Consider the following 17,056-nt stretch of genomic DNA (forward strand, 5'->3'; position numbering starts at 1 on the left):
ATTAAATAAATATAAACGAGAAATACTAATTAAATTATGTGAACATTCTGTTGATCCATAACTCTATCAAGAAAGCAGACAATTTTGTATTAAAAATCTGACGGTAGGTAAGGAAAGATATTTTAGATCAAGGACCAGTACCGAGTAAAATGCTCTAGCTCCTTATAAGTTAGGCACTGCTTGTAAACTTGAAGACCTCGAAAAAAAAAAAATCATGCCAGTAACAACTTCGCCTAACAAGGACGAGATGAGATGGAGGCATGGAGCAGTAGAAAAAGTTAAGTTTTTTTTTTTTTTTGCCCCCGGGGCATAGGTGAGTTGGTTACGACGCAGCAGATTTACAGAAGAGGACAAGGGTTCGAATCCTAGCGAAGTCAGATAATACCCTCCTTGTAACCAATTGCACTTTCTCGATTTACCTCCTCACATATGGTCGTGGGACCGACCGTGTGGGGCCGCTAAGGTGGCGGATCCACCTTTTGAGTAGAAAAAGTTAAGTTTCAAATTTATAATCTAAGTTATTTATTTCACAGAGAATTCCGAAAACAACGTTTTATCGTTAGCGATGTATGATTTGCACTCGTTGATTTTTTATCATAATGATTTTAATAATAGAGGATGTGTTTTTAATTTTTCCCAACTAGTAATTGCCTACATGTGATTGGATGCAGCATCTAGCCAGTGAAGATGTAAGCGCAGGGGGATGAGAAAGAAAGGGTAAAGGATGAAAAAGACCGCAAGTTGTCCTCGGCAAGGACCGGACCTCTTCCTCCCCCACCACATGCTCTTGTTCCCCTCGGCCCTCGCTCGCTCATTCCCTCCGCTAGGTTCTATATATACATACATGTTCCATCCATCAACCCAACTCCCAGCCAAGTACTCATAAACAAACACTCAGTCAGCTTTTCCCCCGAGTAATTGATGGCGATATGGCGGTCGAACAAGTTGGGTCAGGCGGCGTCGCTGAAGCAGATCCTGAAGAGATGCTCCAGTCTCGGCCGGAAGCAGCAGGAGGAGGAGCTGGCGGATGTGCCCAAGGGGCACTTCGCGGTGTACGTGGGCGAGGCGCGGAGCCGCTTCATCGTCCCTATCTCCTTTCTCGCCCACCCGGAGTTCCAGCGATTGCTGCAGGAGGCGGCGGAAGAGTTCGGCTTCGACCACCACATGGGCGGCCTCATCATCCCCTGCGACGAGGTCGTCTTCCGCTCCCTCACCTCCATGCTCCGATGTTGTATATGATAAACCCATTGGCACTTCACATGTTACCTTTCTTTATTTTTTTCCCCTCTCCATCGAATCGATTTGATGGTGTAGCAGTAGTAGTAGTACTTCCTGACTGGAATTGAAGTCAAGTGTGGACTGGATTTGTATGCCGCCGCCCCGTGCCAACTGATTGGTTTGCTTGCAAGGAAAGTGGAGTGGGGGATCCATCCTTCCTTCCTTCCCCTGTTCTTGTTTATATAATGATGTTATTAATCTGGATAGTTGATTTGTTGCATGCTGAAGGATTCATGGTTATCTCAAATACTCTGAACAACTTGGATTCTTTTTCCAGCCTCAAAAACTAAAGTCTATTTGTTTAATTGTGGATATAGATTAGAGACGGATGAAGAATTGCAACATTTTCATCTTTTTCTTCCCAAAAGAAATACATTCAACTATAACCTTGAATCGACTTCAAAGTCTTTGTCAAGTTGTTGGCTCCTCCCAAGCATCATTTTTTCTCAACTTGTAAAAGCGTTTGGTTGTTCTTGTGTAAGAAGTAAGAACTTAAAAGTAGATCTCCTATTGGTAATTTTTCATCGAAATTAAGAAAGAGTCAAAATTTTAGGAGGCAATGCTAAATTACTGAATCCGAATAATTTTACAGGTATTAGATTACAGATTACAGTGGGCCAGGTCCTCCAAATTAACAATTTTATAAACGTAAATAAATTGAACTTGGCTAGCTTTAAAAATGAAGAAGTCAAAAGTCACGATAAATAAGAACATAAACAAGCAACCATGGCACGCAGGGCCCCTCCCGTCTCAATTATTGCTGCTCCGTACATCAGCATTAGCTATTGGGCTAACTATTCGAGCCCTTTAATTATCTTCTTATTACAGTACGAAAACTAATTAATTGACCGCCCAACCACTTTTTCTCTTTTTAAAGCAATTAATTAGAGGACAGATATGCTCTATAAACTTGTTTAACGAACCATTTGGTACAACACTACTGGTGCTTCCAAATTACAGCTAAATTTTGCTTTCGGATATATTCTCTCAAACTAAAAACAAACTTCATGAGTGCCTCTCTTTGGGGCCATCCGTATAACTTATGTATGAAAAATTCGCTGAAGATATTTAGTATCCCATTTGTGCACGTACACACAAAAGTGATATTTATCTCAACATCGAGTACACACATGTGACTTGTGCATATTGGAATTTTGTGAGCTTCATTCTGGTACGTTTATACTTCTACGGTTTGCAAGACAGGTTAGATTGGAATAGTTGGATCACGAGAAGAGATTCTGATCAGATGAGTGGACCCTCCTTTATGGTTCTTTGGCTCTATGCGCATGAAAAATCTACTGACTAGTGCTTTTTTCTGATTTAGAATTTTGCGTCAGTTGTTTGAGTAGATGTGATATGACAATTCTTGGTTGGATATTCACATAGAATTGGACGTAAAGATCCGGTTCTTCCTAGCTCATTTTATTTCTGATCATGCACCGCACCCAGTCTTTTTAAATCTAATGAAGTTGTTTTCTTAGTTCCTCAAATTTTTAGTTTCAAAATTAGTTGGATTACTCATCCGATTTTCTTAACTGTTGTTCGAGAGGTTTAATTTGGGATCTCCTAAGAATTTCTCTAAGCTCAATTCTCTTTGGGATCTTTGCGGCAAATTAAGAAGCTGGTCAAATCGATGAGTGCATTTTTTTCGCGAGAGCTTCCTTACTTTTTAGAACTAGAGAAAATCTCTAGGTTCGATGAGAGCACTGCACCTTGAACTCCAGCCATTCTTGCAACGAGGCACAGCTTGTTGGAAGAACTTGATTCCTTACTAGCAGCAGAGGGCGAAGGTTCATTGGGGGAAGACAAGCGAGGAAAACTCGGGATACATTCATCTTATCGGTAACGGGCTTATGAAAAAGAAGATGATATATTCTTTTGGTTTCATAGAGCCGAACAAAAAGAAGGGGATATGTTATTTGCCTTTATGCTAGTCGATTTTCTCATTTAACGTGTACTCCTTAAGTTATTTGAGCCCACTTTTCAACTGCTATGATAGGTCTCTAGATCATCTGGAGGCTCAGCTCTTTTTTGTGAAGAGTGAATTCTTATGGCTATTCATGACTTGGATAAATTAAAGAGTTCGGGACCACCCGAATAGTTTTATCGTTGAGTTCCTAGTTGCATCTTGGCGTATCATTGAGGCCGATATTTTAAAGTTGTCCGAAGACTTTTATTATAGCAGAGCTTTATTGCGGAATATTAAACTCTTTTTATTTATCTCTTATTCATATGTTCGAGGGGGCTAAGAAGAGGGGGCTAATACTCTAATAGACTTTCAGCTAATAGCATTAAAGAATCATATAGTCCAAGTGATCCAAAAGCACTAGCAAACTCCTTATATTTACTTTCATTAAAAATTAGAGCAAGTTGATTATCAGAAGGCCCGGACAATGTCCATTTGGAAGCACTTGAGCCAATGAGTTGCATGGATTTCAGAGAGTCGGAGATTATATCAAGTGCACAAGGTGTCATGATCCTCAATAACTAGCCTGGAATCTGGATCCTGGTTTAAATGTAGAAGAGGGACAGACCAAGTAGTGGTGGAGTCTATTTAATCAACTTAACAAGATTTGGATTTGGAGATCTAGTTAGCATCAAAATATCTAAGTTTATCAGTTGCTTCGAATTGCAAATTGTCATACATTTAGACAGGTTTATGGAGGGTCAGATATTTTTGGGCACGGGTATTGTTTTTGAAACTAAAGAACTATAGCTTTCTCTTCTAAAGTACATCTTATCATTGTTGTTCGATACTTATTTTGTTTATGACATTTGTATCGACCAATTAAACCTAAGCTCACCTAAATTGGGGTTTTTCATATTTGAGGCTGGTTCCAACTCGAAATTTGATGGAATTGCAGAGATGGACTTCTTGCTCGATAATGATCGCTGGGAGATGTCTTGAAGGTGGAATGATATGGGTGGGCTCTTGTTTGCATCTTGATATATATAGTATGTTGGCGTTTCGTCTCTAATCTGGAAGATGTATTTAGTTATCAAAATTATATTGTTACCATATGAGCCGAATACCAATTAGGTCTTTTCCTTTGCCAATGGTTTCTTAGCCATGTAGAGGTTTGCACATATATAAATCTATGTATTTTTTCTTTGTTTTGTATTGATTGCCTACTTTCGCTATTATTGCTAAAAAACAAATTAAAGGTGTTAATTTGATTCCTAAAGCCACCTTTAAAAGGAAAACAATCTATCTGAAGGACTATGTACGTAATCTTTGTGCTAATGGTGAGGAGGTCTTTTCACCATTATGGAGGGAAACCCTCTGGCTATAGAAGTACTTGTGAGTTAACAAGTTTCTCTGTTTCGACTGTAACCTTACGGTCCTCAAGTCTCTGTTTCCACTGTAACTCTGTCCATGGCTCACCGATTTGTGTTTTGTAAAATTTTATTGTATTTCTTTATATATATTAGTGGGAACAAGATATCATTGGAAGCATGGCTGCCATGCATCGATGTTGCGCAAGACATGTCCATGTGAGTGTCGAGAGGTGTAAGCAAGCACGTTGGACCCTTACAAATCTCTTCGAGTGGCTGTTAGGAAGTATCAAATCTAATACTGCTCCCCCGATGGCCGATACGTCTTCCAAGAGGACCCTCTTGCTGCACATGTCTTAGCTGGCTGGTTCAAGCTCCTGGGCCATGCCAATAGGCATCGCATCAAATAGCTATACATTTATTTTACCCATTTACCCGTTTGGGATATATATCGTAGATAGATAATAGATGCACTCTCAAATGCCACAGAGCCCTTAAGCTATAGCTTGAATGGGCCTAACTAGCTACACTTCGACTGATTAGACAGACTGACTTGGCCATCTGATCCTGTTATCTATTAGAGCAATCATTATGTTACATAAAGGATAAAATAGATAAGAAAATATTGTCATTAAATAAAAAAAAGAATATCTATTTTGAATTTTAAATGTAAGTATTCTATGTTTATTTTTATAAATAAATATAAAAATATTTATTAAACAAAAATTTATTATTATTTTTTAACCAAACGCACCATACATAGACACATGATCTAATTGTGACGAATCAGGAATTGGAATACATCATTATCTAATAGTTATATACAACTATATATAGATAACAGGACCTTTATGAGCCGTAACCCTAATATGTATATGGGCTTTAACACTAATGTTGTATCAAACTGAGAAAGGATGTCACTTTCTTAATATATAGACGACAAAATAGATTACCATATTTGCCTATGTACAATCAGTTGACTTAGAGCATCCCTAACTTCAATAATATCTATACATGACTTGAAGTGGAGCTGCATGTTTTGCTTTGCTTGCTGACTCAAAGCTAGGTAAGCAAGCAGAGGTCTCTCGAGGGATAGATATAGAGAGACAAGGAGGCAGGAGCCACACTCCACGACACATATGCTAGAGACCGAGGACAACAGCCATGTGTGAGATCGTGAAGGGAAAGAGAGCCATGGACTCCAACTCTGTATGCATGGCCTGCAGAGGTCTAGCAATCAAATTCTAAAGAGGTCCTTAAAATAGCTCTTGTCTAACGTACCTTGCATAATTAGTTGGCTTGGTGATCATGGGCCAGGCAGGTCACATGCGATGATGGATACACGTAAGTATCTAAAATATATAAACCCATTGCGTCGCTTTTAATTCAACTGCGCTAGCAATTAATTGAATTTTCCAGCAACTGCAACAGCATTGATGGAGTTGTTGTTGGGGTATCCATCTAAGAAAATTATATAAAATTTCGGATAAGAAATTTTAAGAATTTCTGAAATTATTTTTTTGGAAAAAAATTTTGTTAAGAAATTCCAATTAAAATTTCCGTTACGAAATTATTAATTTTCTTCCGCAGAGAAAATTAATTATGATTTTTCTAATCAAATCTGGATAATATTTGATTTGATTAGAATCAAATCTAGATGAGATTTGATTAGAATCAAATCTAGATGAGATTTGATTGGATTAGAATCAAATCTGGATTAGATTTGATTTGATTAGAATCATAATTTTATTTCTTCCGCAGACAGAATTGGAAACTTTCGAAATCATGTCAAATTCTCTGATTTGATTGAATCAAATTATACCATGTTTATGGATCAATTATACCATATTTATGGATCCTACACCCCATCAGTTGTTGCGTTACTTCTTACTTGTATTGTCGGTACGTGGATATTCATTGCATGCGCCAATAAGAAACTTGTAAGATAACCCATTGCCTATGCCAATAATGTTTTTCTATGGAAAATCCACATGTAACAGTAACCAATTACAAAAGCTAGGGATTGAGATGTGCTCAGGTTCTTAAACAGATTTAATGTCTGTTCATTGCACACCAAATAAGGGCTCAATAAGCACATACTTTGGTCCGTTAGGAACCATTGTTTTAACAATGATTTTATACAGATAATTTGAACAAGGGAATTAAAAACCAGACTGTCAGTGACATTTTTTTTATCTTCACAGGGCATACTACTATCAAATTGCAAGTCAAAACCTTTAGAAAAATGCATGCTTTGATTGCGAAAAAAAAATAGTAATGATTACATAGAAATGAGTATGAACCATAAGGCTCACTGCGACTGCTGAGAAGAACTTGGGGGATCCCTCATTTAATCAACCGTTGTGCATGTCTTCATCCATCTAATTTTCTATCTCCAGAGGAAAAAGCAATCTTGGAATCAAGACTAGCGATCACTTTTTCCTTTGGAGAAAAACCTGCTAAAACCACGACCATGCTTCTCGGGCAAAGCATTAGGTAAAGAAATGGAATAAGATGACCTCGACGACCTATCCTTTCGATGCTTTGTATCAATAGGTGATTTGGGAAAGGTACTTGCTTCAGTATCCGACGGGCTTGTTTCGGCATTGTATCCATCCAAAGGGGAATCATCACCAGCTCTAGGTGCTACAAAATCCACAGCACTTTCTGCCTCAGATATTGAGCGCCTTGAATTATGAGTGATTCGAGTGTTGAGGCTACTTGAGTCTAGTACATCATCAAGATAACTACTGCTCATGTGATGTCTATGATTTGGCAAGGAATCAGATTGTTCAGTTGGCGGACGCAATGCTTGCAATTGCCTACCAAGTATAAGTATAGTCTCTTGACACTCTGCAAGCTTCTCTGCTGCTGCTGCGATGTCTTTCTCCTATTAGAAGTATGGTGCTAATATAAGCATCAAAAGTATCTTGCCATATCAATACAAAGTACTTATGCTAAATATTTATACATTTAGTGAACGTTAATAGTCCGGCAGGTTCTGAACTTTCTGAAGCCAATCCAGTGAATAACTCGCACAATGCAAATTCAATAGTCGTAAACAATGTAACTACTGATAATAATGCATATCATAATGAGCATAATGTCAAAAATGTTGACTGGATTTTAAATCCCTTCCAATTTTGTTATGTCTCTCTGTTCTCCTTGCACTATTTATCTAATTTTAATTTCTCTCACTATAGAACTATAGAATATTGGCAATAAAGTATCAAATATCAAAAATCTAGAGCTTCTTAAATATGCAAAATCAGCTTAACTTATTATCTCCCATTCTATCAACTATAGAATTATATTCAATGAATTATTCTCAAAAACTAACATTCTCAATCTACCTTTCCATCAACCCCATGCATCCATTTAGTTAGTGGCACAATTGTCTTGTAACATCTTTACAATTTAAGTGGCACCATGCATCAACCTATTTTTTTCTTGCATGAAAAATTAAAACATAATTCCATCCTTTTCCAGATAAGTTGATGCAGAAGGAAATATGGAATTATTTGAATAGAGATACCTGTTTTGCCTTGACCAGAGTGTCAGCATCTGAGCACATTGAAGACTTTTCCTGCCTTTAATGCAAGAAAGGAAAAATAAACAAATCAGGCAAAAAACATAATAAAGGAGATTGATTTTCTAAATAAGTCAAAATATCATGCAAATAGTGATCTACGTGATAATAGCTAACCTCTCAATCTGCTCCTCAAGACATCTTATTTTGGCCAATTCTTCCAAATGGATACGCCTTCCTTCATGAAGCTCATTGTTCAATTTTTCTACTTCCATGTGTAGCAGGTTTACTTGACCTTCTAATTCTTGTGTATGTGATTCCAGCAATTTGTAGGACTCAGCCATACACTTCAATTGGGTTTCAGACAAGCTATTTGATTTTTGGCAGGTAGCCAGTTTGGACTTTAGTTCTGCCACTTCTTGCTCAGTTTCAACCAGCCGGATTTTTGTCTCTTCCAACAAACTAGTACAAGCAGAAAGTTCCAGTTGCATCCTTTCTTTGTCCAACTTCAGTTGTCCAAATTCCTTTAATGAAAATTTCTGCACTGTATTTCTCTGTTCAAAGCTGTCACTGAGAGGCCCTTCAATGTCTGGATGAGATGAAGAATGTGATAGAGCAATAGACCTTCCTGAGGAATTCTCATTTTTAGGTTCATGAGTAGTCACTCTGTTTTCAAGTAATGTTACCTTGTCAATGCAATCTGACACGTTGCTTTCCCATTCATTGCCCATGTTTAAGGTCATCTTAAAGCCCATTTCACTTGCTTCAGACAAAATATGGGTAAACATCAGTATAAAACCATGCAAGCTTTTTCCATTACTTAGCACATCCTTGACATAGGAAGACAAGTGCTGGATTTTTTCAAGTAGTCCGGCAACATTGGGCTGCCCATCAAGTGCTCTTAGGGTTTGTTTACCAAGAGACATAAGAAAATCTTGAATATCACACATGGCCTTCTTTAGATCCTGATTTAACTCATGCTTATCATCGGAACATGAAATTTTACCTTGCTTTGAAGATATACTGATCAGAGTAGTTTCATCCATGCCATCATTACTAGATTTTGGATCAGAGGATGCATCAACAGAGCAATTTTCCTCAACAAGACAATTCACAGAATTCTGAGGTAATTCCTCTTGTATTTCTTGCACAATTTGTTGTATATCATCCAAAAGTTTGGCAATGTCATGTTCTTTAAACTGTTGTTTAATGATGGAGGCTATTCTTGATTGAAGTTTTAGCAACAGAGATCCAAATTTGTTAGATGCCATTTCTTCAGAATGCTTTTGATTGGCACAAGGTGAACTTCCTGCATCATCTGATGTCAGTTGCAGCTCATTTATATCATCATCCTTCTGAATATGAGCCAACAGATTACCAGCTGGATTTTCACTTTTTATCTTTTTGTGCATGCCATCAGAAATAGTGACCATTCCATTAGACTCGGTTGTCAAACAAGCTAGTTTCTCCATCTCTAAAAAGTCATCCATAAGCTCCAAATGATTTGCATTATCTGCCTTCTTCGAATTTTCAGCATGTTTTTCTTTCTTGAATTGGGAAAGCTCTGACATCAATGTTGTAGCCCAAGGTTCAGAGTAACTTTCTAGCTCATCAATTCCATCTTCAGACATAGATGTCAAACTTGGTGGTTTACTTTCAATCTGGCTTAAATTGTTTTCAGAAGAAATGTCAAAAATTGGATTTGACAAAATTCTTTGTTTGTTCAGTGCCAGCATCTGTGTTTCAATGTTACGAAGCTTGCCTGTTGTTTTAGCACACATGTTCCTCGAAACCTGTAATTCACTGTTACGTTTGGTCAGAGCTTCTTTTAACATTTTTGTTTCTTCTTCAGTTGCTAATAGGCGCGCTGTTAGAAACTCATTGTCCTTCTGCAAAGCATGGAAACTCTCAGAGGCAAAGTCAGAAATATGTGTTGACAAGTGATGTGGACTTGAACTCTTAGCAGGTGATTGCCGCACCCTAGTTTCCCCGTAATCACGGCTTAAATTCTCAACCTCTAGTTTCATTTGTGCTAATGCAGCAGGTCCAGGCAGCTTTTTCCTAACAAGACCTCGTAGTCTTTGGCATTCTGCTTCTAGTTTTGATATTTTCTTTATGTCTTCCAAGTGCTGCTTGTTTGCCACATCAGCTGACTTAATGCTCATATTTTTCTCTTCATTACGAATTTCAAGCTCTTTAGAAATAACATGAAGTTCATATTTCAAGGAATTAACTTCTTTCTCATATGATAAAATATTGCTCTTTAGCAGCTCAAGTTTACTTTCTGCTTGCATCTTCTCGTCAGTAACTTTCATTAGATTATCAGAACGTTCATGCAGAGATCTTGACAAAGCTTCATTTTCAGCAGAAGCTCTAAGCAGAGCTTGCTCAAAATCATCTAATTTTGTTTCTAGTTCGGCCTTGACTTTCTCCCACTGCTTGGTTTTTGCAAAGACAACATCATGCAACTTCTGCTCACTTTCTTCCTTCACATTCCGTATCTGTTTCATGCATTCTTTCAAGGCACCATCTAGATGGGCAGCTCGTTCTTCAGCTGTAAGCTTCAATAGTGTCACAGACTCAAGTTGATGTTTCAGAGTGGATGATTCGGCTTCAGCTTTTTCCCATCCTACATCAATTAAGAATACCAAAGATTTCTCAAAAACATTATATTCAGAACTCTTTTGAACAGTGGACTAGAGATTTCCCTACAACATTAAATTCACAAAATTAACAACATAAAAAAGCTACGCAATCAGCTTAAACAATGAAAAGTGTCGTGCTTGAGAACTCTGCACCCAATTTATCCATATAGAATGATATAATACCAGATACTGCTTCTTCAGCAACTTTAGCATGTTGCTTGACTAGATTATCCTTATTTGTCATCTCTGTTTGTGCGGCGAATAACTTTTCTTTTAAGACCTTCACTTGCTCTTCCATTTCAGTCAGGTGTTCATATTTGTCAGCAGAGATTTGTATGTAGGTAATAGTATTTTTAGCATCCTGATAAACAATCAAGTAATTCAAGTGAGCTAATATATGAATCACAAGGAAAATACCAAATCAAGGAAATTAAATTATTTTTTTGGCTTGCAACCTGCAGGAAAGATAAGAAATAAAAACTAACATGTGGATTTGATATTAATGGTTGAAAGTGACATTAGTATATTACAAACATTAACTTCTCTCTTATGGCTTAGTGTTGTTGGTGCAAAGAAGCAGGTTCACCTCCATACTTGTGCTCCCTCAGAAGTAGGGGTGTAAACGAGCCAAGCTGCTCACGAGCTATTCGAGTCTCGGCTCGAAAAAAAGTTCGTTTGAGTTCGTTCGATTAAGTTAACGAGCCGAGCTCGAGCCTGATTTCGAGCTCGAAAATATTATCGAGCCGAACTCGAGCTTACCAGTATTTGGTTCGTGAGCTCGCGAACATGTTCGTTTAAAGGCTCACGAACGTGTTTGTTAAGAGATTCACGAATATATATATATATATATATATATATATATATATATATATATATATATATATATATATATATTACATGAATTATAAATATTATATATTAACGAGCCAAACTCGAACTAAGCTCGTTTAATTTTTAAACGAGCTATTTTCGAACCAAGCTCGAATTGAATTCGTTTAACTTTAAAACGAGCCTTTTTCGAGCCGAGCTCGAGTCGTTCGCGAACTATTTAATTTCATTATGAGCCGAACTCGAGCTTAAAAATTAAAGCTCGAATCGAACTCGAGCCGAACTCGAGCTTCGGAAAAACGAACCGAGCTCGAGCCTCTTACTGTTCGGCTTGGCTCGGTTCGATTACACCCCTACTCAGAAGCTTCTATATAGGTTGATGCAGGTTGTAGCTCCATAGTAAATATGAAATCACCTGTCTCTTTTGATAATTTACATGTCCTCTGTTAGGTAACAGACATTTGTACTTTTTAGTCCATCCAAAATGATAGTCTAGGTATCTCTTGATTATATATCAAACGATGTTGGTTATAAAGCTACTATGTTTAGTGAGTTTTTGCACTCAAGAGTAATATACTTACTAGTACTTTTAGTTCCTTTTGTTTAGTTTTTCAGGTTAGAGCTACTTTTCCAGTGACAATCATATTCACTAAACCTTGGTAAAATGTAGCAAACCCTTGAATAAATCATAAACATAGATTCATGGTTGTTCAGTTATAAAAATGGATAATGATGTAACTTAATTTTGCTTATGACAGGTACCTCTTAATATATCTTTAGTTTTTAAATTTTTGATATATCCTTCTCCCAAATCCAATAGAATTTGTAAACTTGGAAAATCAAAATTATGAAACAATTTCTCATTTATGAAGGTCAATATCCATCAACCTGAATGGAACCACTAATGTGTTACTATTCTGGTCAATAAACAGTGTAGAACACATGCATTCCATAAGAATTCAAGCTGCCAACACGTTATTATTCAGTTCAGATGCCTAAAGGCAATAATAAACAAACCTGATTTGCTAGACTTCCACTAGAATTGGACAAATTGGCGGTGGTGTCAGTTGAGGTTACTGCCTTCTCAGATGACTTCTTCTTCCACGGCCAACTTCTCCTGTCCATCGCTGATTACACAGCTACTTGGAAGGCTATGCTGTTGAGCCATACTTTCAATCAACACAGTGATAGAGGACAAGAAAAGTGGGAAAAAAATGTTGGACATAACAAGAAATAATGATGGCAGGATTTTTAGTATAAACAAAATATATTACTGATAGGACATTCAAAAATTATGCAGCTTCCAGAATTTAAAAGAACTGCTCTTTAATGTTTAAATGTGTGATAAATCTTTGTTTATTTCATTCTTTTCCATTTTTGTTAAAAAATATAGATTTCTGCTTTCCTTTATTTGCAGCATCCATAAAGCAGGGTGCTGAGATTAACCGTATTGAGAATCCAGCAAACAGTTAGATGTGTGACTCAATTACTAAAGAAAACTAAAAGATAACAATGAGGTGTGTCAGGACATAGATAGTTTTCTGTATTGTGGGCCTAGAGTTTTGAAAGATGGTATCTGGGAAAACAGCAAGGTCTCAGAGATGGCTTGCTATATGTATCGCCCTAATTTAATCTCACATGTTGGGTTGAGGTCTAACGGAGAAGCTTTCTAAGTTTAGATGAGTTAACCTCTTGGACTTAAGCATTTTGGATCAGTAATTAACCTGACAAGTTAATAGGTCAATTGTCTCATTTAAGTGAGTTGTGACATTATATTTCTAACAACATGGAGGCAAACAAATCAGTTCATTTATGAAATAGACAAAAATTTAGGGAAGGAATTGAGCGCTCTAGGCTGGATCAACACTGAGAGAGTTGGAATCAAGCACTCTAGGCTAGATTGGCAGAGTTGTAGACTTCATTATAAGGAAAAGAAGTCCAAGACGGTATCAGGATTCAAGTAGAAACAGCTTGGGATTTGTTTTTATCAAGATCAACCAAGATTAGTAAGTGAAATTAGTGAGCCCATTTGCAAAGACAATTCTAGTCCTTTGGGTCCTTACATATAATGTCTATGGTCAAAGGGTTTGAAGTTAAACTGATTGTATGTTGCATAAAATATATAGACACTACAAAAGACAAGAGAACATTATCAGCCTTGTGTGAGAGATTGTCATCATCCTACAGGAATGTGGTTTTTGTTGTTTCTCTATGTTCATAGTGAGATCTCCCTCCTCTGGCATTAACTATATCTGACTTAAGGATTCCAAGTGAGTTCCTACGTTTGTGTTGTATTCGCTCTTTAGATGTCTATGGATTATCATAGTTCGGTAACACAGTCCCTCTTGAGGTGGCCAAGTACAAAATGCTATTGCAATTTTTTTTTATAAAAAGGTTGTATCGTGCTATAGCCACTAAGCTGTCATAACTTGAAAGACAAGTTACCAAGGAATATTGTCAAAATGAACAAAAGATGCCCAATTTCTGTCTGGAACAATTAATTACAATTGGAACCACATATGACTTAAGTATGCGTCCAGACTAGTACTATCTATGCACTCAATCATTGCACTCTCTCATGTTGGCAAATTACATGTTAAATTACTTGTCCATTATTGCATCCGCCAATATGATTGTTTCAAGAAAGATATATTCAGATGGTAAATTACTTGTCCATTATTGTACCACCAACACAACTGTTGCAAGAGAAATAAATTCAGAAGGTAAATTACACCATGGTAAGCAAGAGAACCATACAAATATATACAAGATAATTATGCAAAAAATTTGTTGACAAAAGATTTAGCTATCAATTATTCATCATAAAAGTTCCAAAGTAGGTGCAGCTAATACTTGGAAGTAAACTAACATACTTTTTTCATAGCCTGGAAATAAATGAGAGCGAAAATTTTAAATTTAGCAGTCATATGATTAACTAGATGAAATTGTTCTCAAAGCTGACCTTTGCAAAAGTTTTTGAAATATTCTGATGTAGCAAGAGCGTGGGTAGTATTCACTGCAAAAAACAAGCAAGTCATTACAATTTTGCAGGGAACCCATTGGAACAGTTTCGTGCAGACAAGAATGTGTGAATAAAACATCTTGTAGATCATTGAGCAGAAACCAAATATGAATTGTATAACGGCAGTAACTGAAAGAGATACACTTCACAAGCTACATTTATTTCCTGATGCAACATGATAAAAATACATTAAAAAAAGAAAAAAGAAAAAGGAAAAATGAATCCAAGTAACCAAATAGCTGACCTTTAGAAACTAATTTCAAACATATAGAAAAGACATATTCAAAAGAAAATTTTCATAGGCATTGTATATAATCTGTACATGAAATTAACATCCCATTGCTCTGTTGTAAATAGCAATGCACTTTTTTTTTATGTCAATCCCATTAAAAGTATAAACTAGCAAAAGAAAAAAATATGATTTTTTATGTTGGACAAGAACAAGCGCAAGAACCTCAAACGCACAACTCGCCTCCTATGAATATCTTACATTCATAAAATCCGGAAAAGAGGGACACAAAGGGTGATGGTGCATCAAGCATAAACTCGCTAAGACTGTGATGCATTAATGCGACATGAACATTGAAGCGAGGATGAGCACAAGTTAGGGGAGCCAACTTTATCACACGGTGTAAGTTAGAGAGGCCACCAAAGAAAAGCACTGCGCAATGGCCTAAAGGTGGGTGGAATTCTTTAAAGTTGAGGGTAGGAGGTGGAGTAGGTCTTACACATACATAAAGTGATTCCAGAGTGTAACTATAAGGAAGAAATCATCCTTCCTGATCTAATCTGGCAAGTACGTCCTGGAAGCAATAATGCTTCAGAAGGAATATCGAGCATTATTTTTCAAAAAGTCCAGTTCATCGGTTCTTTTTTAATCTCCCACTTGCATCACTGGCCTACCACCCACAAAAAAAAGGCTTAGGTTTCATCAATCATCCATATGACCCAATAACTTGAATTCGAAGAAAGACCAAATGCGAAAGCACTCGGTCGCAAGCAAAAAAAAAAAAAGTATCGGTAACTGATAATGAATCGGCGCAAATTGTATAGGGGCAACTGATGTATGAGAAAATTGATTTTTTTTTTTTAGCCGGAAGCCCGTCTTAAATCAGAAAATGGATAATCCAGGAAAACGCAGCTCTCTCAACATCTTTAAAGGTAAAGAGAAAAGAAAAAAAATGTTCAAAACACTGCAGGTGGATAAGCCGAAATAGATTCACCAGAGCCAAAGCGGACACGATCAGGACTCACCGGATGAACAATGCAGCTCGCGGGAAGCAAATTCTACTATCAGATCTGACGAATCGTTAGTCCCACCAATCCCTTCTTCCAAACTCTGCTTTCGCTTCCGGAACTAGTCCGTGGACACCAACAGACTGAACGAGAAAGAGAGGAAGGAGACAGAAGAACGGAGGGAGGAAGCGGTGGAGGGGAAGGAGCCTCGAGGTCAGCAGTAATTCCTTGCCTGCTCTGCCACTCCAGCCACCTCTCTCTCCTCCGCTGCCTGACGCTGCGGTCTCAGTTCGCAGAGACTTGCGCGTGTTTTCTTAATAAACAAAGCAAAGGCTAGAAATAAAAAACAAAGGCAAGGAAGGAAGGCAGGGGAAGCGGAGATCGAGGTGGAGTAATGAAATGAACATACATATTGGCGTTAGGTTGCCCGCTTCAAGGGCGATAGCTTAAAAGGTGCCGAAAGATTGCCCGCTTTTCTTCTCGAATCGCGGATGCCTTAATGGGCCCATTAGGTCTATCAAATTGCTGAGCAGGTAGAACGCGGGGTGAACGTTAACCTGCACTTAAAGATGCTGGGGGGTTGCTTCGTAAAATTGCTCAAAAATCATACAAAACGCCTCATGTTTCAGACAATAACAAACTTACCCTCCTTTTTATTTTTATCGAATGGCACTTCTACATAACCAACTTTTTTAGAGTAGCCAGTTCTCGTACCATGTCGAACTCTAGTCGTCATGTGTTATCGTGTATTCATTAGGGCTCGCGGCTCAACTGCCCTTATCTACCTACTCATTCAATTGAAAGCTCAAACCTAGAGTACAAGTAAAATTTTAATTGTCCTACAGTTGTCATTCCCATCAATCTCTTTATCTAAGTAGCGATCTTGACTCAGGCACATATCCACTCTACTCCCAACACAATTTTTACTGATACAAGTGTAACTTAGTTGAAAAAAAAAAACAATAAACAGGGGAAAATTGCAGCAAGATTTGACATCCATTGAACATATTTTCAATAAAATAATATAAAAAATATACATGAGGAAAGTGTGCTAGAGCAAACACCACCCCTGACACAGCGGAGAGATGATGAAGGGGTATTTCATTTTTTGATGGGGTTTATTTTGATTGTTGGGATAGTTGGTGAATGATGCAATATTTTGAAGAATTTTAAGGTGATTTATGAAAGACGCTGAGATGCTGATATACATAGTTTGTGCCTTTTTCAGCTCGCACCTCGCAA

The 17,056-nt window shown here is 37.4% G+C and overlaps 2 protein-coding genes across 2 annotated transcripts; one reads left to right on the forward strand and one right to left on the reverse strand.

Moving 5' to 3' along the window:
- The first annotated feature begins 713 nt into the window (after positions 1-713).
- LOC141824665 (protein SMALL AUXIN UP-REGULATED RNA 16-like) lies at positions 714-1,490 on the forward strand. The gene has a single exon (XM_074711991.1). It carries the CDS (start codon positions 922-924, stop codon positions 1,237-1,239), a length of 318 nt encoding a protein of 105 aa, XP_074568092.1. The 5' UTR covers positions 714-921; the 3' UTR covers positions 1,240-1,490.
- A 5,108-nt stretch (positions 1,491-6,598) lies between these two features.
- Positions 6,599-16,148, reverse strand: LOC141825296 (filament-like plant protein 4). The gene is made up of 7 exons (XM_074712684.1): positions 15,833-16,148; positions 14,519-14,572; positions 12,574-12,712; positions 10,912-11,089; positions 8,261-10,712; positions 8,090-8,144; positions 6,599-7,444 (listed from the first exon to the last, which is right to left on the reverse strand). Exons 3-7 carry the CDS (start codon positions 12,679-12,681, stop codon positions 6,980-6,982), a joined length of 3,258 nt encoding a protein of 1,085 aa, XP_074568785.1. The 5' UTR covers positions 12,682-12,712; positions 14,519-14,572; positions 15,833-16,148; the 3' UTR covers positions 6,599-6,979.
- Between the last annotated feature and the right edge of the window lie 908 nt (positions 16,149-17,056).

This window comes from Curcuma longa, chromosome 3 (genome assembly GCF_044706935.1).
Source record: "Curcuma longa cultivar G26 ecotype Majalengka, Jawa Barat chromosome 3, ITB_CL_G26_1.1, whole genome shotgun sequence".
Taxonomy (NCBI): domain Eukaryota; kingdom Viridiplantae; phylum Streptophyta; class Magnoliopsida; order Zingiberales; family Zingiberaceae; genus Curcuma; species Curcuma longa.

Bases quoted from the DNA above. Each gene is read 5' to 3' on its own strand.
- LOC141825296 (XM_074712684.1), bottom strand. From the start codon at position 12,681: ATGGACAGGAGAAGTTGGCCGTGGAAGAAGAAGTCATCTGAGAAGGCA. The intron at 10,713-10,911 runs GTATTATATCAT...TAATTGATGTAG, and splicing joins TGCTGAAGAAGCAGTATCTG to GATGGGAAAAAGCTGAAGCC. The intron at 8,145-8,260 runs GTTAGCTATTAT...CTTGCATTAAAG, and splicing joins CTTGAGGAGCAGATTGAGAG to GCAGGAAAAGTCTTCAATGT.
- LOC141824665 (XM_074711991.1), top strand. From the start codon at position 922: ATGGCGATATGGCGGTCGAACAAGTTGGGTCAGGCGGCGTCGCTGAAG.